This window comes from Lagenorhynchus albirostris, chromosome 18 (assembly GCF_949774975.1).
Source record: "Lagenorhynchus albirostris chromosome 18, mLagAlb1.1, whole genome shotgun sequence".
NCBI lineage: Eukaryota > Metazoa > Chordata > Mammalia > Artiodactyla > Delphinidae > Lagenorhynchus > Lagenorhynchus albirostris.
Genome location: NC_083112.1, coordinates 1,405,960 through 1,428,452, shown reverse-complemented (window position 1 = coordinate 1,428,452; position 22,493 = coordinate 1,405,960). Strand labels below are relative to the sequence as shown.

Below are 22,493 nucleotides of genomic sequence, written 5' to 3'. Positions count from 1 at the left end.
AGTCCTTGCTCTCCTTTGCAAATGCTAGATGAGAACCAACACAGTGCTAGATGAAAGAAGGGTACCAGATAAATCTATGTCACTTGAGGATAGTTGTTTCTGGTCAGCTCTGCCAGTAAACAGCTGAGAGACCAGCTTTAAGGCATGCTATTTCACTTTTCTCGTTCTCAGTTTCTTCTTCCATAGAATGAGAGATTTTTGGCTATATAAATTCGTAAAGTCCTTTTTAGTTCTAAAATTCTAATGAAGGGTAGGATAGCATGATGGTTTAGAATTATTAATTCTAGCTGTATTAATCTTTGACCAGTTACTTAACTTTGTACCTCACTTTCTCATCTATAAATGAGAGAATTTTTTTTTGTTTTTGGCTGCGCCACATGGCTTGCAGTATCTTAGTTCCCCGACCAGGAACTGAGCCCAGGAACTGAGCCCAGGACCACGGCAGTGAAAGCACCGAGTCCTAACCACTGGACCACCAGGGAAGTCCTATAAAGTAGATATGTTTAATAGTATCTACCTCTGAGGCTGTATAAGGATTAAATGAGATAAAATTTGCTTAGAACAGTACCTCGTATGCTAATCACCCATTGTTAACTATTATTATTGTTATACCCATAACTGTGAGTAACTAATTTCAATATGCTTCAGTGTCTTCATTTCTGCTATGAGAGTCTTTGTACATAAATAAAACATTAATTAGATTCAACAAATATGTATATATCGAGGATATATATGAAGCTATATTAAATAATCCGCATGGTATAATGGAAAGAATTCAGTTGACTTTGGTGTGGACAGGTTGACTTTGGTTACTCAGAAACTGGTTCCACCAGTTACTACAAGTGTGACCTTGGATAATTTCTCTAAATTGCTTTTCCTCACTAGTGAACTAGAGATGCTAATACCTCCCTAAGAGGTAGTAATAATGGTGATAACTTTATTTTATTAAACTCATCAGTGACAGCCTTGTAATTAAATTCAACAATAGGTTTTTTGGTAGTTCTTGTAACATTTCTCAAAATTAACAGAAAGTACAATGCCAGAACAGCTCTGAATCAGCAGCTCTTCCAAGGGCCAAAAGCCACAAAATCAAAGTTTCTAACTTTTTTTTTTTAATGGTGCATCCTGCACATTTAACATGTCATGGCTTATCATGCACAAAAAGCAATATCCTATCCTAGTTCGTTTCGGTTGCCAATCAAAACAAGGAAAGTAATATCTTCATAGAAAAAGTGTGTACCTCTTCACCTCCTTCAAGCCTTCACTTCCTTCAATCTGTAATGACTCCTAAAAAATAAAAAAGTATAAGTATTTTCTTTTTAATATTTATTTATTTGGCTCATTGGTCTTAGTTGCAGCGTGTGGGATCTAGCTTCCTGACCAGGGATCAAACCCGGGCCCCCTGCACTGTGAGCACAGAGTCGTAGCCACTGGACCACCAGGGAAGTCCCTTCCCGGTATTTTCTTAAAAAGGATGCAACAAACAGGAAATTTTAGAAAATTTTATTTCCCATTTCTTTCAATAAATATGCATGATTATTACAATTAATATTTCCCATTTAGCAACCAAATGTTATCTGTTCAAAATTATCTAAAACAAATCTCTTTATTAACTCCCTCCGAATGCTTAAACATAAGGCAGCATTTAGAATCAAAAGATGTGGGTTCAGATCTTGGCTCTTTAAATTCTATCAGCTGAATGTTCTCCAAAATGTTGTTAAGTACCTTAATTTTTTAAATGAGGAAAAAATATTCAAAGATTTTTTTTGTGCTTGGAGCAGTTAATATGAAAATTAAATGGAGTAAAAATTAAATATAAAAATGCCTATCCAAAAAAAAAAAATGCCTATCCCATCGGGGATTCTAAATACATTTTAGTTTCTCTTCCTTCATCTCACCCTCTCCTCTGTCTCTTCTTTCTATCAGCCCTTTCCAATTATTGGTTAATTTTCCTTCTCTACTTCATACTACATTTCTTTAATACACATTTTATATTTGTTATTCTGCATTTTCTTCCACCATTCCATTCTCTACTTTATACCTTTATACCTTGCTATCTCACTGTCTAACTGAAGCCCTATCATTTGTTAAATTAATCTCTGCCCAAATCCTGACCAAATCCACTTACCTTCTTTCTAGGTATCCTCTTTCACTTTCTGTTGTCTCTCACACCAAAAACTAGTATTTCTCCTTCTTGAACTCTTTCTTGGCATTGTATCCTGGATCCAACCTAAGTTCCACACCAAACTTATTAACCAGTGGTATACCCAGGAAATGGCAGAGGACTGTGGGAAAAAGTATAGTTGTTAGTAAAGTTATTTAGTCTGAAATGTACAGTGTAGTGGTTAAGCATATGGGGGTCTGGAGTCAGATAAAACCTATTAAAGATTGAGAAACTACTTGTCCCACTAATTTCTCCTCTGATTTCTCTCAACTAGGTTTTTGATACAGGTGTTCCAGACTGACTTAGGTTAAAAATTTATATTTGTGTAACAGTCTTTCCTTTTTACCTTAGGCCATCTGTAAGTTAGAAATCTAAAATAATATTATTTTACTTTGTGTTAAATCTAGATAGTAGTTAACTCTACACTGTAATTAAATGTCATTACATGATAAGATAGTTTCATAATATGTTAAGAAAGACTGGTAAATCACATTAACTGAGAAAGTAAGGAAATTACACTTTTATTTGTGAGTATTGTTTTTTCATCTTTTAACATTTTAGTTTACTCCCCTTCTCTAATGTAATCCCCTAGATGACGTATGGATGGACAAGGCGGTACATGTCAGAAATTTAAAGGGACAATTGAAATAAAACCTTAGAGAATAAGGAGAGAGTCAGGACCTTTGCTGATTTGGGACATTTCAAATGGAGCTGTTTTATGTGGTTTTAGTGTATGACATTTTCTAGTCTGCTGTTTGACCAGAATATGACCTTGGCTTTTCCTCCCAGGGGATGAGCAAGAAGTCGTTGACTCTAAACCAGAGAACAATAAACGTGAAAATCCTGAGAAGCCTGATGTGAAGGGTGATTTGTCGGATTCCGCTCCTCCAAGCAGTTCTGTTTCTGAGAAGCCTCCACGTAGTCCACAACTTTCCGATTTTGGACTCGAGCGGTACATGATATCCCAAGTTCTGCCAAACCCTCCCCAGGCAGTAAACAACGAGAAGGAAGAGCCAAAAATTTTAACTTCATTTTCCAAACGGCCACTAGTAAAAACTCCCAAATGTGCACTAAAGATGGATGATTTTGAGTGTGTGACTCCTAAATTAGAACACTTTGGTATCTCTGAATATACTATGTGTTTAAATGAAGATTATACAATGGGACTTAAAAATGTGAAGAATAACAGGTAAGCAGCTTTCTTAAAAGGAGCATTTTATCTAACTTTCTAAATCTTTTGTATTTGATTTTTTTTTTCCCTAGAAGAAGTATGTTTCAGACAATATCTTTCCTTCAAAGATTTTCAGATACTTCATATTTCAAACTTCTCTGAATCACCAATTCCATCAGTAAAGTGTTAGCTATTAGTTTCCTCAGGTTAGAAGATATAGAAGGAATGGTAAGAGCCTGAAAACAGATGGTATATGGTAGGATAGAGAAGAAGGGATAAAATAAAAAGTAAAATTATTAAAAACTTACGACTAATTTGGTATGGAGACTTGGGAAGAGAAGAGGATCTTGGGTAAATCACAGATTTCTGTTTTGTTGCCTGAAGTGATGCTTGGGAACTGAAATAGAAATACCTGCAGCTTGGGATGCAGTAAAGGTGATGAGTTTCCTTACATGTTGGTTTTGAGGTGCTCTTAAGCTTAGGTATTTTAATATGAATTTGAAGCGCAGTGATGAATTCCATGCTAGACTAAAGAGATGGGGAGCGATTAGTATGGAAGTGGTAATTAATGAGTTACAATGAAAATGAAAATACCGCATATCACAGTACCACATATAAATCCATACCTTTAAGAACTGTGGTTATTAAAGAAGGAAAATAAACATTCAACTCAAAGTATCAGAAGAAAACCCCACAATTGTGGGGAAAAGTGAAGAGAGTGAACACTAAAGATAAAATGTCATTACAAAATATTTTCAGAAGGGTAAAACTGATATGTTGAAGAATTGGTTCTTATTTAAACATTAATGTAAATGGCAAAATTAGGAACTATGGGCTATATTTTTTATTTTTCAAGCTATTAGAAATACTATAGGGTATAATACTGGGAAATTTAGAAAATTCAGATAAATTAAAAAGTTTTGAAAACAACACAAAATTATCAAAACAGACTTGAATTAGAAAACCTATATAGACCAAAAATCAGAGAAGAAAACTAGAAAAGTTATCAGAGAAGTAGCTCCAAAAAGCTCTGGGCACAGATGGTTTCCTGGATTGAATCCTTTCATAATTTCAGAGAACATATACCTTCCATCTTACATAAAAGTTCTTTTTCTGAGAAGGAGACATACGTTCTAGTTCAGATGCCAACACCTAACCTGGGGACCTCCAGACTCACAAACGCTAGTGAAATGGATACAACCATACCCATCCTGCTTACATAGAGTTAGTGGGGTATAATGGATAAAAAATTATAAACTGCCTTAAGAATGAGATACTATGAAAATAATGATTTTTAAAAAGAACTGTCATTCTCAGGGGTCTTCAAACTATAGCCAGAGACCAAACCCAGCCTACTGCCTATTTTTTGTAAATAAAATTTTATTGGAACACACACTCAAAAAAAAGTTATTTTTCTAAAACTAGAATACGACAGAAAACTCTGCAGTTCAGTTTGACATTGATATACCCTTGATACAAACACAGAAAGAGCACACCAAAGGAAGCTATGGCCCAATCTAATTGTGAATATACATGTTAAAATCCCAATTAAAATACTCATAAATTGAATTCTACAGAATAGTAAAACTATAATGCATAACTTCCACGTTAAGCTTGTCCCAGGAATGCAAAGATAGTTTAATATTTGGGAACTCATAAAATACACCATTTCTATGATTCAACAAGAAAAAAAAGAGGACTTAACCTGGTGGTGCAGTGGTTAAGGAACCGCCTGCCAGTGCAGGGGACATGGGTTCGAGCACTGGTCCGGGAAGATCCCACATGCCGTGGAGCAACTAAGCCCTTGCGCCACAACTACTGAGCCTGCACTCCAGAGCCCGTGAGCCACAACTACCAAAGCCCGCATGCCTGGAACCCATGCTCTGCAACAAGAGAAGCCACCACAATGAGAAGCACATACACCACAACAAAGAGTAGCCTCTGCTCGCCACAACTAGAAAGGCCCGCATGCAGCAACAAAGACCCAACGCAGCCAAAAATAAAATTAATTAATTAATTTAAAACTAGGGTAATCTCAATAGATTATCCTATTATTCCTCAGTAAGGAATTTTATGAAATTTGACACCTGTTCTTCATTTAAATTGTTTGGTCAAATTCTAAGTGGAAAGATACTTCATTAACATAGTAAACAATATGAATATCTAACTTAATAGTGAAGCTATCTGTTACCACTATTAAACATCATTTTTTTTTAATGTCATTCTTGATGTTCTGGCCTATGTAATGAGATAGGAAACAGAAATAAGTATTACTCTGATGTATTTCTAGGCCATGTTTTGTGCCTGGGCAACTCGAGAAAGTCACATCTAAAATTTCTAGAAATAATAAAAGTTCAAGAAAGAAGCTGATATATTGATAAGATGTATTTTATATAGTTATAACTATTTAAAGTAATATGCTTTCCTATATTTTATTAATAACTAATTGGTAAATACAGGGGGGAAAATCATTCAAATTTGAAACAGAAAGGTAAAGTACTCATGCCAGTTGTATGTGAAAGACCTATATGAATAAAACCATTAAATATTTCTGAGTTATATAAAGGGAAAATTAGGATGAAAAAATAGACCATAATCCTGAATAGAATGACTGAATATTATTAAGATGTTCAATCATATCAAGTTAATTTATGGATATCATACAATTACAATAAAACCTCCTTGGGATTTTTTTTTAAGGTAGAAAGTGAGGGATATTTGACAGAATTATTCTAAAATTATTTGGAAGAATAAAAAGTAAGGATAACTAAGAAAATAATGAAAAATAACAGTAATGAGGGGACTTAACCTACTAGTTATTAAAATATATAAAGCTACAGTAAGTAAAGCAGTATTAAATTGTGACAGAATGGACCTATTGCAGGAACAGAATAGCCCAGAAACAGCCTCTAATTTACATAAGAACTTAATATATACTGAAGGTGTTTTTGAAGTAAAGATTATTCAGTAAATTACACTAGGACAGTTGGTTAATTGAACCATCTTCTAGTATTCAGTGATACTCTTCTTTATAACTGTATTTCAGACATCTGGGTAATTGGCTAGAACTACCTTAAGATAGCAGGATGAGTCTTCTTAGTCTAAAAAAACGTTCTTAATCTCTATCTGTATACTGGTATAAAATTCCACTTTATGATTTTGAAGCCATGAGCTATACAATTCCTATATTTGAACTAATGAGTTGAACTCATAGCTTTCCTTGAAGTCAAAGTTGTTTTTGGGTTTTTTTGGCCGCACGGCATGTTGGATCCTAGTTTCCCGACCAGGGATCAAACCTGTGCCCCTCTGCAGTGGAAGCGCAGAGTTCCAACCACTGGACCGCCAGGGAAGTCCCTACGTTAAAGACTTTTAACCCACTTCTAAGTCAAAACTGTCAATACAAAATGGTTCTTAACCTTTTTTTGAGCCATGGATATACATTTAAAAACAAAAAAACAATTTGTTCCGTGGGACTACTGTTCCATAAAACATAACTGAATATTTGTCCAGACTTGATGATATATAGTAAGATTAAATTTTTTTCCAGAGGTTAAATATTAACTTTTTTTTGACCTTATTATTTCCTTATGAATCACGCCAGTGAGGAGGCCATAGAAACAGAACCAGTGACCAACAATAATTTCTTTGCCACTCCTGGCCCCATAACCCAGCCATTGGAAAAAAATGGTAAGTGTGAAAATCAAGTTACTTCTCAGCTATACTCTTTTCAGACTATCTTTGTACAAAAAAATGGTTCTATCACCTGAGACATTCTAACAGCCTTCTGCATCTTCTCGGTTCATAATATTGAATTACAGAAAGTGCCATTCCATTCAGGTTCAGCATGATTTCATACAAGAGAAAAATAATTTTCTGGAATGTTTTTCATACTCTTCCTGATTGTATTCAGTATTTTTCAGCTTGTTTGTTTGTTTTTAACATTTTAACTTAAAACATAAATATATATTCATTCACCAATCTTTTGATGTAGAGCCAATAATACTTTTTTTTGTTTTAGTTTAGCTTCAGCCTGTTGATTAGAGTTCTACATTATCTTATTTATTTAAACCACGCCCAGAATACATCAGCTACCATTTCAATTTGGGGTTTTTTTAATAGTACAAAAACTGAAAATCATTTTCATGTAGTATTTTCGTATTTGTCCCAGCAAACATGAAAACACTGGTTTTCACATACTATAAAATGAAAAATCCTAGAGTTTTATGATTTCCCTGAATAATTATTTATAATCATCTGGTCTATACCAAATTTATTGGAAAATTTTTTAAAGTAACTTGTCTATCAGGTCTTTCCAAAGTTTTGGACATGTTTTCAGAGAAATTCTTTTTTTGCACTATTTGCACTGACTTGTTATTAAATTAACAAATACTGCTGGCATAAACAGGTTTGAAAAAATACAACTGGGGGCTTCCCTGGTGGCGCAGTGGTTGGGAGTCTGCCTGCCAATGCAGGGGACACGGGTTCGAGCCCTGTTCCGGGAGGATCCCACATGCCGTGGGGCAACTGGGCCCATGTGCCACAACTGCTGAGCGTGCGCTCTGGAGCCTGTGAGCCACAACTGCTGGGGCCCACGTGCCTGGAGCCCATGCTCTGCAACGGGAGAGGCCACCACAGTGAGAGGCCTGTGCACCACAGGGAGGAGCAGCCCCTGCTCGTCACAACTGGAGAGGGTCCACGTGCAGCAATGAAGACCCAAAGCAGCCAAACATAAATTAAAAAACAAAAATACAACTGACTCATAGTAAGCTGAGCTCAACTTATAAGAGCATGATTATATTCAATAAAGGCCTTTTTTTTTTTAATAGAAAGAATGAACCACTACCTCCTTCACATCATACTCAGAAATCAATTCCCAATGGACTATAAACTTTTTTTTTTTTTTGGACTATAAACTTTTTAGAAAATGATAAAGGAGAATATCTTTAGGCCTTCTGAAGTGGGATGGATTTTCTAAAGAAAAGCTTACCAACTGAAATCCTTTAATATACCATCAGCAGTATATTTCACAGAAGGAACAGAATGCTTACGTTTACCCATTAGTAATTTGGTTAAGTGGAGGCTTGTTTGTTAATAGAGTTTCTACTGTATTTAGTTTGACCCTATTTTTATGCCACAAAAGTGTGATTATTACAGTTTTTACAGTCTCTACTTACTAAAATTTAGTAATTTACCATTGCTTCTTTTATCCCACTCATTCCTTCTGGGTTTAGATTTCCCTTTTTTTGTGTCATTCTTTCCCCCCCCCCATGCTATCATTTATGTTATTTACTTATTTTAAAAATTTTATTGAAGTATAGTTGATTTACAATGTCGTTGCTCATTCTTGAATGATAATTTAGCTGGATATAGACGACTAGATTGACAGCTTGTTTTTCTTGAACGTTTTAAAGAAAGTATTCCATTGTGACCTGGTGAGCTGCTGGTGAGCAGAGTGCTATTGGTCTGATTAGCTTTCTTTTGTGGAAAATCTGTCTTTTTTTCCCTGGTAGTCTATATAAGATTTTTATTTATTATGTTTAGAATTTAGTATGATTTTTCTTTTTTTTTTCACATCTTTATTGGAGTATAATTGCTTTACAATGGTTTGTTAGTTTCTGCTTTATAACAAGTGAATCAGCTATACATATACACATATCCCCATATCTCTTCCCTCTTGTCTCTCCCTCCCTCCCACCCTCCCTATCCCACCCCTCTAGGTGGTCACAAAACACCGAGCTGATCTCCCTGTGCTATGCGGCTCCTTCCCACTAGCTATCTATTTTACATTTGGTAGTGTATATATATCCATGCCACTCTCTCACTTCGTCCCAGCTTACCCTTCCCCCTCCCCGTGTCCTCAAGTCCATTCTCTAGTAGGTCTGCGTCTTTATTCCCGTCCTGCCCCTAGGTTCTTCATGACCTTTTTTTTTTTAGATTCCATATATATGTGTTAGCATACAGTATTTGTTTTTCTCTTTCTGACTTACTTTACTCTGTATGACAGTCTCTAGATCGATCCACCTCACTACAAATAACTCAATTTCGTTTCTTTTTATGGCTGAGTAATATTCCATTGTATATATGTGCCACATCTTCTTTATCCATTCATCTGTCACTGGACACTTAGGTTTCTTCCATGTCCTGGCTATTGTAAACAGAGCTTCAGTGAACATTGTGGTACATGACTTATTTTGAATTATGGTTTTCTCAGGGTATATATATGCCCAGTAGTGAGATTGCTGGGTCGTATGGTAGTTCTATTTTTAGTTTAAGGAAGCTTCATACTGTTCTCCATAGTGGCTGTACCAATTTACATTCCCACCAACAGTGCAAGAGGGTTCCCACCTCTCCACACCCTCTCCAGCATTTACTGTTTGTAGATTTTTTGATGATGGCCATTCTGACTGGTTTGAGATGATATCTCATTGTAGTTTTGATTTGCATTTCTCTAATCATTAATGATGTTGAGTATTCTTTCACGTGTTTGTTGGCAATCTGTATATCTTCTTTGGAGAAATGTCTATTTAGGTCTTCTGCCCATTTTTGGATTGGGTTGTTTGTTTTTTTGATATTGAGCTGCATGAGCTGCTTGTAAATTTTGGAGATTGATCTTTTGTCAGTTGCTTCATTTGCAAATATTTTCTCCCATTCTGAGGGTTGTCTTTTTATCTTGTTTATGGTTTCCTTTGCTGTGCAAAAGCTTTTAAGTTTCATTAGGTCCCATGTGTCTGTTTTTGTCTCTATTTCCATTTCTTTAGGAGGTGGGTCAAAAAGGATCTTGCTGTGATTTATGTCATAGAGTGCTCTGCCTATGTTTTCCTCTAAGAGTTTGATAGGGTCTGGCCTACATTTAGGTCTTCAATGCATTTTGAGTTTATTTTTGTGTATGGTGTTAGGGAGTGTTCTAATTTTATTCTTTTACATGTAGCTGTCCAGTTTTCCCAGCACCACTTATTGAAGAGGCTGTCTTTTCTCCATTGTATATTCCTGCCTCCTTTATCAAAGATAAGGTGACCATATGTGCGTGGGTTTATCTCTGGGCTTTCTATCCTGTTCCATTGATCTATATTTCTGTTTTTGTGCCAGTACCATACTCTCTTGATTACTGTAGCTTTGTAGTATAGTCTGAAGTCAGGGCGCCTGATTCGTCCAGCTCTGTTTTTCTTTCTCAATATTGCTTTGGCTATTCGGGGTCTTTTGTGTTTCCATACAAATTGTGAAATTTTTTGTTCTAGTTCTGTGAAAAATGCCATTGATAGTTTGATAGGGATTGCATTAAATCTGTAGATTGCTTATGGTAGTATAGTCATTTTCACAATGTTGATTCTTCCAATCCAAGTACATGGTATGTCTCTCCACCTATTTAATTTCTTTCATCAGTGTCTTATAATTTTCTGCATACAGGTCTTTTGTCTCCTTAGGTAGGTTTATTCCTAGGTATTTTATTCTTTTTGTTGCAGTGGTAAATGGAAGTGTTTTCTTTTTTTTTTTTTTTTTTGCAGTACGCGGGCCTCTCTGTTGTGGCCTGTCCCGTTGTGGAGCACAGGCTCCGGACACACAGGCTCAGTGGCCATGGCTCACAGGCCCAGCCACTCTGCGGCCCGTGGGATCTTCCCGGACCAGGGCACGAACCTGTGTCCCCTGAGTGGGCAGGCAGACTCCCAACCACTGCGCCACCAGGGAAGCCCGGGAGTGTTTTCTTAATTTCACTTTCAGATTTTTCATCCTTAGTGTATAGGAATGCGAGAGATTTCTGTGCATTAATTTTGTATCCTGCTACTTTACCAAATTCATTGATTAGCTCTAGTAGTTTTCTGGTAGCATCTTCAGGATTCTCTATGTATAGTATCACGTCATCTGCAAACAGTGACAGCTTTACTTCTTCTTTTCCGATTTGGATTCCTTCTGTTTCGTTTTCTTCTCTGATTGCTGTGGCTAAAACTTCCAAAACTATGTTGAATAATAGTGGTGAGAGTGGGCAACCTTGTCTTGTTCCTGATCTTAGTAGAAATGGTTTCAGTTTTTCACCATTGGGGACGATGTTGGCTGTGGGTTTGTCGTATATGGCCTTTATTATGTTGAGGAAAGTTCCCTCTATGCCTACTTTCTGGAGGGTTTTTATCAAAAATCGGTGTTGAATTTTGTTGAAAACTTTTTCTTCATCTATTGAGAATATCATATGGTTTTTATCCTTCAGTTTGTTAATATGTTGTATCACATTGATTGATTTGCATATATTGAAGAATCCTTGCATTCCTGGGATAAACCCCACTTGATCATGGTGTATGATCCTTATAATGCACTGTTAGATTCTGTTTGCTAGTATTTTGTTGAAGATATTTGCATCTATGTTCACCAGTGATATTGTCCTGTAGTTTTCTTTCTTTGTGACATCTTTGTCTGGCTTTGGTATCAGGGTGATGGTGGCCTCGTAGAATGAGTTTGGGAGTGTTCCTCCCTCTGCTATATTTTGGAAGAGTTTGAGAAGGATAAGTGTTAGCTCTTCTCTAAAGGTTTGATAGAATTCGCCTGTGAAGCCATGATTTTTCAAGCTAAGGACTCATGTCCTTAATTCTGGAAAATTCTCTGATATTACCTCTTTAATAATATTACTTCTCTCCTAATTCCTCGATTTTTTTCCTCAGATTCCTGTAAGATATATTTTAGAATGTTATCCTTCAGCCTCCTTGGTTTTCTGTTTTGTGCTGTTTTTTTGTTTTTATAATTTTATTTATATTTGGCTGCATTGGGTCTTCATTGCTGTGCGTGGGCTTCCTCTAGTTGCAGCGAGCGGGGGCTACTCTGCGTTGGGGTGTGCGGGCTTCTCATTGCAGTGGCTTCTCTTGTTGTGGAGCACAGGCTCTAGGCACATGGACTTAAATAGTTGTGGCTCGTGGGCTCAGTAGTTGTGGCTCGCGGGCTCTAGAGTACAGCCTCAGTAGCTGTGGCACACAGGCTTAGTTGCTCCGCGGCGTGTGGGGTCTTCCCGGACCAGGGCTCCAACCTGTGTCCCCTGCATTGGCAGGCGGATTCTTAACCACTGTGCCACCAGGGAAGCCCCTATTCATTTGTTTCTTAAGGGATAGTTAAATTGTTTTTGTTTGTTTGTTTGTTTACTATTACAGGCAGTGCTCTAGTTAAATTGTCCTTTGGACACATGTCTCTCACATCTTGGAGTAGAATTTCTAGATCAAAGGGGATGCATATCTTTACTTATTCTAGAAAATGCTAAATTGCCACTGTCAAGTGGCTATTGTGGTTTATTCTCACCAACAGTGTTTGAGTTTTTGTTTCTCCATCTTTTTCAGCACTTGATGATTAGACTTAATAAACTTTTGCCAGTTTGACCATTTTGCTAACATGTTTACTTTTTCTCTTTGGTATTTTTAGGGTGCTTGCATACTTTGTTACAGATAGCAAATGTCCATATACACATGTTCTCATTTCTAGGTTCTCTCTTCCGTTCCAGTAGCCAGTTCTTCCATCCTTGGCCAGTGTTACACTGCTTTTAGTTACTACAGCTTTAGAGGAAGTCCTCATATCTTGGAGGGCAAGTGGCCTTCCTTGCCCTCTTCCTCCTCCGTTTTCTTCTTCAGAAATTTGATTTTGCCATAAAGGTCTTACACAGTTTTTAACAGATTTATATGTAGGTATCTTATCTTTTTTGTTGCTATTGTGAAAAATATTCTTATTCAAATATATTTTTTATTGTTTGTTGATCTTATACTAGAACTTCATTTTTGTGTATTGCATTTGCATCTTGCAACCCTGCTGAACTTTTATTAGTGCTAATGATAATTAGATTGTGAATATGACAGTTTTGTTTTTTCTTGTCCAGTCAAGTACACAATAGTTATAATTTCTTCAGTTATTAAAAATAAAGTGCACAAATTAAACTGACAAAGATTATAATATAAAAGTTAAAATCTTTATTGCAACCTTATTTTCAAATATGTATTTCATGCCATTGTATGTGTCTTCTAGATGCCGAGCATACACATTCTCCTGTGGCACCTACATTCTGCACTCCTGGTTTGAAAATCCCTTCTACAAAGAACAGCACAGCTTTGGTAAACTTCTATAAAATTGAAAGTGCTAATCTTTTCCCTAGTGAATCCGATACACTATTTCCAGACTCAAACAGTCTGTTTAAAAAACGTAGACTGTTGTAGCCTTTGGGAGTATATTTACAGTGTTTCCAGAGAGTTATTCGGCAGGAAATATCAAGAGCTTTAAAATTTTTCCAGGGCTTCCCTGGTGGCGCAGTGGTTGAGAGTCCAACTGCTGATGCAGGGGACATGGGTTCGTGCCCGGGTCCGGGAAGATCCCACATGCCGCGGAGCGGCTGGGCCCGCGAGCCGTGGCCGCTGAGCCTGTGCGTCCGGAGCCTGTGCTCCGCAACGGGAGAGGCCACAACAGTGAGAGGCCCGCGTACCGCAAAAAAAAAAAAAAAAATTTTTCCATACCCTTTAACCAGCATTTATTCTAAGGCACATTGGGACAAAGATAATTTTTTTTTTTTTGGCGGTACACGGGCCTCTCACTGTTGTGGCCTCTCCTGTTGCAGAGCACAGGCTCCGGACACGCAGGCTCAGCGGCCACAGCTCACGGGCCCAGCCGCTCCGCGGCATGTGGGATCTTCCCGGACAGGGGCACGAACCCGCGTCCCCTGCATCAGCAGGCGGACTCTCAACCACTGCGCCACCAGGGAAGCCCAAGAATAGCATTATTTATAAGAGCAAAATATGGGAACAAACTAAATGTCAAATGATAAATGGGAAGCAAAGTATATTATGGTAAATCCATAAGAGCCAGTGTCATGTGACTAGGATGTTTTGAAAAACAGATAAGAACATATAGAAAGAATGTCTTCAAGAAATATTTAATGATATGGAAAATGATATATATGTGTATGTATATAAATACACACATACACATATATATATATTTTGTTTGTTTGTGTTTGTTTTTGTCTTTGCGGTACGCGGGCCTCTCACTGGTGTGGCCTCTCCCGTTGCGGAGCACAGGCTCGGGACGCACAGGCTCAGCGGCCATGGCTCATGGGCCCAGCCACTCCGTGGCATGTGGGATCTTCCCGGACCAGGGCATGAACCCGTGTCCCCTGCATCAGCAGGTGGACTCTCTCAACCACTGCGCCACCAGAGAAGCCCTATATACACATATATTTTATTTTAAGGAATAAGAATGGATGGAAACACACCAGAAAGTGGTTATCTATGGGTGATTTTTATGCCTTTGTTTTCCAAATTTTTCCCATTGAACGAATTTACTATGTAATCAGAACCTCATCCCTGTTGAAAGTTGGTATGAACACTTAAGACAAGCAATATGGTAGATTGGGCCGTCCAGTGGATCTTTCAGCAGTGACGGAAATGTTCTGTGATCTGTGCTCTCCAGTGTGGTAGCTAGCTGCTGAGCATGTAAAATGTGGCTAGTGCATCCGAGAAGCTAATTTTCAGTTTTTTAAATGTTATTAATGTATAATTAAATTTTAATAGCACCATGCGACTTGTGGTAATCCACTGCTTATGTTCCTGGCCTCATTGCTGACTCTGCCGTAGGGAGACGGGCCAGGTTGGCGTGAATGGGCTTTCTCCCTGGCAGCAGTGAGGGCGTAGCTCATCCTCCTACGACTCTTACCTGGCCCAGGATAGTGTGTTGCCTGAGTCTGGGTGGTGAATCCGTCTAAATCTGGGGTTCAGCCAACAGGCCTATTTAGATTTCACATGAAGCTCTTGCTCAGCCTTCAGTAATGACGATGGTACTTTTTCCTCCATATGCCATTTCTCTGTGTCCTTGATTTTATTTAGTTCTTGGTCAGGGAAGAGGGGGTAATTTGGGGGCCTACTTAGAGATCACAACAGAACTAACAATTTTTATTTACTATATTACTTTATACCACCATAATTTAATTATTTCTTTTTATTCTATAGGTATCCACAAATTATCCATTATCAAAAACAAATAGTTCATCAAATGACTTGGAAATGAAAGACAGTACATCGTTAGTTTTAAATTCAGACGAGTGCTTTGAGAATTTTGTGGATCCCTCTTCTCCTACGATTTCTTCCTATGAGAATCTGCTCAGAACACCTACACCTCCAGAAGTAACTACAATTCCAGAAGATATTCGCCAGGTTATTTTTCTAGGCTATTGTTTGTTTTCTGCAAAAATACCTTAAACCATATTTAACTGTGTTATTTATCATCGGGCTAATGTGCTCGTTTGGATCTAAATCTAAATTCTGGGCTGTTAAGCCTGTCTAAGACCACCTGGCTAAGGCTCTTCAGAGCTGAGCACAAGCTAGTGATGTCGTCATGCCTTTGTTCCCTCATGAGGCATTTTCTCTTTAACTTCTTGTTCTGAAATGTATTCTCATAATATTTTCTAATCATTGTTCAAATGTGATCACCATGGTGACCATTGTTTCCACTGGTGTTTCTAGCAAAGTCAGAAATGTCATTTACCCTTCAGTTCTCCAGAGTTGGAGTATCATGCATAACTTGTATCACTGTTTCTTGAACTTGAGATGTCTTGGGCCTCAGTTTGAGAAACATTTGTTTAAACGTATTAGAATATCTGATTCTTTTTTTTTTTTGGCCACCGCAAGGTTGGTGGGATCGTAGTTCCTTGGCAAGGGATTGAACCAAGGCCCCCAGCACTGAAAGCGCCGAGTCCTAGCCACTGGAACGCCAGGGAATTCCCACAGAATGTTTGATTCTTTAGTACAACATAATTTACCAGTAGTCTGTTACTGGTTTATAGCAACTACCGACTCTACTAAATAACCACCAGCCTGATTCTTTGAGCATCCCCTCTTGATAAAAGTTACGGTGTTGGGGAGTTATTGCTTAAGCAAATGGAATTCTTAATAACCATTCTAGAGACCTTCCTAGCTTATGGAGAAGGATAAAGCTACTTGGGAAGGGACTCATCCTAAGACAGCAGTAAAGTATTTGTTATCCTTCCTTCTCTATCTTTTGTGCTTTCCCGGCACTATAATAAACTGCGGAAGGAGCAGCTTCTGTCTACAGGCATTATATACAGTTTCCAGTTGGCCATGGTGATCCTTCTCTCTTCACTTCTGTGTTAAAGGAGGGAAAACTTGCATTTAATGTATTACTTCTTTGTGAAAAAATCATAGTTGACATTTCAGGTTCCTGTTTTTATAATCTTTATAGCTAATGATCCTTCTTTGAGCGTTTATCTCGCCTCTTTCCTATGCAGACTCCCTACCGCCTTTGTAAAGGCCTGATTTGCTCACAGGGGTGCACTGCTGCTTGCTTCCGCTAACCCAGCAGTGCATTTAGCTTTAGAAATCCCCGCTACACCCAAGTTAAACTTCTAATATCTCCACCTCTGTGCTGCTGAATGTCTGTGCTGCTAAATACTCTGTTTTAAATAACCCAGATCTTCAAATTTTCCTTGGTTTTTCTTGAATGTTTTATAACAGCTTCCAAATTTATGTTGTTCATATGACTTGGTGAAAGGAGTTTGCTTTCTTTTAGATTTTATCAAAATACAACTCAAACCTAGCTACTCTGGTAGCAGTTAGAGAAGTGCCGCCCAGCAGAGTGTTCCTTCCTCGGTGTGAAGGACAGGACGTCCGAGACGCTGGCAACAGAGAAAACTGGTGAAAGTGCGTATGTTCCCATCCTAGAGGGACTAGATTTGTTACCTGAGGAGAACACTGGAATGGTAATAAACACTTGTAATTGACATCTGCCAGCTAGGTAACAGCCCATCTCTCTTTTTTTTTTTTTTGCGCGGTATGTGGACCTCTCACTGTCGTGGCCTCTCCCGTTGCCGAGCGCAGGCTCCGGATGCGCAGGCTCAGCAGCCATGGCTCACGGGCCCAACCTCTCTGTGGCATGTGGGATCTTCCCGGACTGGGGCACGAACCCGTGTCCCCTGCATGGGCAGGCGGACTCTCAACCACTGCGCCACCAGGGAAGCCCCCCATCTCTCTTTTGGTCCAGAATTCGTGATCCCTGCATCTCAGGCTCCCACACTACCATGTTTTACAATGTCACTGGGAATCTACTCCCAACCATATTATAAATGTAAAAATAGATGGCTTCAGTGTCATTTGTTTCATTGAAGGCTATTGGTTATACCTAATTGATATTTTCTGTTTGTATCTTTCTACAGAAATTGTAGTGGATCCATCCTTCCATTATAGAAACTGAAAGATGAAAGCAAACCTGCTCTTACTTTGTTTTTCACATTCCCCGACATCTTTCCCCTTTTGAAAATCCAACTCATATTAAAGATGAGCACGGACACTGCTCATTAAATGCTTTTTATTAAGTTTGATTTAGTCTAACCTCAGTCTTGTTGACGTGTAGTTCAGTTACTCAGTTTGGAAAGATCATTACTATTTCACTGATTTCAAATTTACCCTGCCTAATGGAAGAGTATGGTTTAAGTAATATTAGGAAGCAGGATAAATAATTTTTGAAATTTAAACGTTACAGTTTGCTACTCAGATAAGGCCACTTTCAGTCTTCTTGGGCTAGACAGTTGTTGCTAGACCTGGGCTTCTTCCTTGGGTCTAGCTCTGCCCTTCTGTCTCCTCTCATGACTATCCCAAGTCTTTTACACCTTTTATTTCAACAGTGCTCTTTTAAGGCACTGTTGTTTACAAATGACAGCTTAAATTAATTTAGGAAGAGGAATTTACAGGCCTAGGTAACTATACTGAAGTAGGTGTCTCGGACTTTTGGAAATTAGACGCTTGCCTGCAGTCAGGACGGATGTTTTATTTTTACTTGTCAGTTTCATCCTTTCAAATCACCTCTTACCAGCATGGCTGCAACCTCTCCAGGTCCCCCTTCCAGCTCAGCAGCCCAACAGAGCCTGAGCCTCACACTCTGTGGAGGGTCCCAGGACTCCTCCTGGCCAGGTGCTCATCTCTGGACTGTCCGCTGTGCCTCTAGAGCTGTCTGAGAGCTCCAGGCTGCCCTGTCCATGGAGCCCAAGATCCTTCCGGCCTAAGTAAAGTTGATGCAGCAAAGATTATCCTCTTTTATGGTTGGGCCTTGAAAGTCAAATGTGAAGACCTGTCACATTGTGAATCTTCGTTTTGTCAGAAAATTGCCACTAAAACAAAACAATTTATTCTTTGTTCTAGGAACTACTGTGTAATAATTTTTGCTAAATATTGATACAATGTAAAATTCAAGATATTTAGTTTTATTTTTCCAGGTAAGCTCTGGTCAGCCTTGTATATACGATGGTGACTCCCAAATTATATCAGCCTTTTATACACTATTTACCATGGCTCTGTGTACCTAAGTCCACAGAGTGGACAGATTGCTTGAGGGAGGGAGTATATTCAAAGTGCATGCAGGGCTGAGTCCTGGAGTTCCATTTTAGAAGATGGAAAGAGGCAGAAAAATCTAGCAAAGGAGATGAAGAAGCTGGTGAAGTAGGAAGGAAATACTTCAAGCCAAGTGATCGATTCTATCAATATTGCTGAGAATCCAAGACAAGACAGAATTACCACTGGACTTGGCAAAATTGCTGTTGCTGACAGCACTGATGAATTCTGACAGAGCGCTCAGGACGGACCTCTGGGGTGGACTGGAAAGGTCGGAGGTGAGGAAGCAGAGATCACGGACTGAGACGGCTCTTTTCATGAGTTTTGCTCAAGAAGGGAGAGAAGAAATGGTGCTGCAGCCAGAGGGGGTGTGAGTGAAACCAGGTTTTTGAAGATGGGAAATAAAGAACGTTCCATTAATCATTTCCGATGGCCTGCTGGGTGTCTCCACCTGTCTTGTGATGGCCCCTCAATTCAGTTTGACCAGAATTTCTCTTTCCCTGGCCCTTACCACTCTCCTCCTGTGATCTTAGTTTCTGTTCCCTAGAACTAGGATGCTTCCGGCTTATCAAACTTCAAATGTTACCCTTCAGTGTCCTCCCACTGCTCTCAAGAGGAATCCAGGGTCCCAACATGGCCTCCAGGACCACCCCCCTGTGACTCGACCCTCAGTTGCCCCTCCCTCTTGTCTCAAAATCTGGGCTCCAGCTGGCAGCCGGCCTTTCCTCTCCTTCCCTTCGTTCCTGCCCTGGGCTTCATAGGCCCCGGGCTTCACAGGTGCTCTCTCTGCCCAAATGGCTTCTCCCACCCACTCTGCTCAGCTGACTATCCCTCACATCCTTATGCTGTAGATACTTGATGTTTTTGTCTGCCCACCACTCCTACCCCCTTAAAGGAAAACGCTCCGATTTTCCCTGAGCTCAGCCCAGTTCCAAGACCAACCAAGCAGGGTCACAGTCCCTGACCAGTTGGTATTGGGCACGTGACCCACGTCATATCCAAGAGAGCCAATTGTGGGACTTTGGGGAACTACTAGGAAGAGCAGAACGTTTTTCTGGATGTGCAGAGATGTGTACCCGGAGCCACGAAGGGAGAGGCCGAAGGTGGAGCTGCCACCGAAGTTCCAGCAGGAGACGTGGGAGGGCTTGGAGGCCAACTCTAACCCCAATTTTTCAGGTAAATGATTCATAAACTCCTTGTTTTCTCGTTTCGTGAAGCTCTTAACAGTCCTGCCTCATCTGCTTCAGGTCTCAGATTAAATGTCATTTTATCAAAGATTTTACCGATTTTCCCAGTCAGCGCCCTATTCTCATCCTTTATGGTACTTGGTAGAATCTGTAACAGAATATTTGAGTGTACATTTATTTAATGTTCATTGCCCACTGGACCATAAGGTCAATGTGGTCAAGGACCTCATTTGCTTGCCTTGTTCATTATTACACTGGTACCTGCCAACTTAAAATATTTACTGGTTAGTGATAACATCAAACACTTACTGAGGTCTTACTGTGCTAGGCATGGTTCTAAGTACATTCATTAACCCATTTAATTCTTAAAAAGTAACTCCTAGCAAATAGGTGCTAGCATTTCGACTTTTCAGATGAGGAAATTGAGGCTTTAATGATGGACTTCTCTTTCCACGTCCCATTTTCCCAGCCCAGACCTTGCTGACCGCCTCTGGGCTGTGTTCCCTCCCCCCATCCTCCACCACGCCCCCGCTTGTCACCTGACGGCAGAAGCATCCTATGGTCCTCTTCATCCTGATCTCTGGCCAAACTCCTGGTGAGTGCTCCGGTGTTCCTGGCGTTTCAGCTCACGCCACCCTTTATCTACTGGGAGCCGAAATCCAACCCCTGTGGGCGCTGAACAAGGTCACATGCCATCCTCAGCAGCAACTTGTCTTTCTCACGACACCTTCTAATCCGCCTTTGATCATCGGCACTTATACCTTTTGTTACCAGACTGCGGCTTTCTGAGGAAGGGTCTGTGTGTCGGGTCTGTCTGCACCCCCAGGCCCACGGCATTCATCCCGTATTTTATTCCCTGAAGTGTGGAAGGAGCTAGTACTACTACAGATTCTGACAGTCTCCAGTAATGCATGCAGATTTTGGAAAGGCCTCGGGTGGTTCACCTCATTCATAGTTTCATCCTCTCCTGGACGCTTTCTGAGGAGTTGTTGGCTGCAGCTGGGCTGGCCCGCCAGCGTGGGCAGGAGCAGGAAATTCTGACAGCTGAAGGCATGAAGTGAGGGGGCTACATATGCCTTTTTTCTTCTTTGTTTTTAAAACAGCTGTTTATTGAACATGCCCTCTCTACCAGGCCCTCCTCTAAGCCCCCTTTCATCTGGCTCTTCTCAATGGTGTTCTGAGGCAGGCGTGTGATTAGATCACCTTTATAGAGTAAACTCACGACACTCCCAGGCTGATGGGTTTTGCTTATTAAAATTATTTTAGTATTTATTATTAAAACTGCTTTTTAGGTTTCAGCTTATTCCTCCTAGGGATTACAGGGTGGGGGGAGATCAATGACTGTCTTCATAGAAGAGTTGCCTAGTTCATGATTAATCCTAACACAATAAATATGCTTCCTTCAAGCTTGTTCCATTACAGGTTCCAAGAAACTGTAGCAATTTGTAAGAACCACCTATATCTAAGCAATACAATACACACCAGAACACTCAGACCTCACCTGGCTGCTCTTGACACTCAACCTGGAAACCATGACCATATCATTTCCTTAAAAGACAGGTGTTTTGGTTTGCACCAGAACTGAAGCATGCCCACATACTCTGGATGACGGTCCCCTGGCAGAAGTCTGTAATGCAGACAGCTTCACCGCAAGAGCAGTACCAGTGCAGCGGGTGGAAGCCAGCTGGCAGTGAGCTGAGGAAAACACAACACTATTTTTTGGAAACGTATGTTTCAAGTCATCTATTGTTGTCTACCTAGAGGTTCCCAGCCCACTTGTGAGCTGTTACTTAAAGCAGGCCTCCACTTCGGCTGAAGTGAAAATGGTAGCCACTGCCTGCACCTCAGTGCTGAAGGTTACATGAGGTCAGGCACCACCCGAGCTCCTCAGCACAGCTCAGCACTCAAATTATAAGCTGCTCCATTTCACAACAGCTAAGTTTGGAGTTTGTGATAGAATAGAAACAGGTAGGCTGAGTTCTGCTCTACGTAAGAGTAACAAGAGTTTGCCTAACAGTTTAACAGCTTTCTTTCCCCTTCACAGCTGCCCCTACATGCACACACACAGAGTTGATGTCTGAAACATCCCCTGAGCCAGTGCCCACGATGGTAATGAAAATTTAAGTATAAACTTAACATCGACTCCCTACCGAGGATCCGGTAAGTAGCTGAAAATGCCAAGCTCCTGTATGCTGTGAGAAAACTGAAGATACCAACCTCCGAAGGGAAAACACTTCAAGAGCCTGTGAGGCAGTCAGGACACTGAAGGCTGAGCACGTGCCGTCACGGTGACCGTGAAACAGCTCAGCTGCTCACTCAAAGCCGTACTGTCACAGCCAGAGGTGAATAAGGACCAAGTACAAGTCTTTTCATTCTTAGCATTATATTCAATGATAAATTCACTAGGTATTCTTTAACTGTACTTTTGATGGAAGAATTCCATGTTGGGACATAGAGATGGCCAACAGACACATGGAAAGGTGCTCAACATCACTAATCATCAGGGAAATGCAAATCAAAACCACAAAAATAACACCTGACACCTGTCAAAAAGACGAGATAAGTGTTGACAAGGGTGTGGAGAAAAGCTCTCTGCACCCCCATGTTTACTAAGGAATTATTTATAA

General features: G+C 39.8%; 1 protein-coding gene across 3 annotated transcripts in view; it reads left to right on the top strand.

Annotated features, from left to right (window-relative positions):
- Positions 1 to 22,493, top strand: part of SKA3 (spindle and kinetochore associated complex subunit 3) — a 32,047-nt gene that overhangs the window by 4,908 nt on the left and 4,646 nt on the right. For 2 of the 3 annotated variants that reach the window (XM_060129068.1, XM_060129070.1), the window contains exons 4-11: positions 2,954 to 3,353; positions 6,937 to 7,022; positions 13,320 to 13,405; positions 15,290 to 15,493; positions 16,866 to 16,996; positions 17,509 to 19,855; positions 20,336 to 20,461; positions 21,911 to 22,208. In XM_060129068.1, coding sequence (XP_059985051.1) covers positions 2,954 to 3,353; positions 6,937 to 7,022; positions 13,320 to 13,405; positions 15,290 to 15,493; positions 16,866 to 16,994 — 905 coding nt within the window. In that variant the 3' untranslated portion in view covers positions 16,995 to 16,996; positions 17,509 to 19,855; positions 20,336 to 20,461; positions 21,911 to 22,208. The remainder of the gene's footprint in view (positions 1 to 2,953; positions 3,354 to 6,936; positions 7,023 to 13,319; positions 13,406 to 15,289; positions 15,494 to 16,865; positions 16,997 to 17,508; positions 19,856 to 20,335; positions 20,462 to 21,910; positions 22,209 to 22,493) is intronic. The other variant, XM_060129069.1, reaches the window with a different exon arrangement.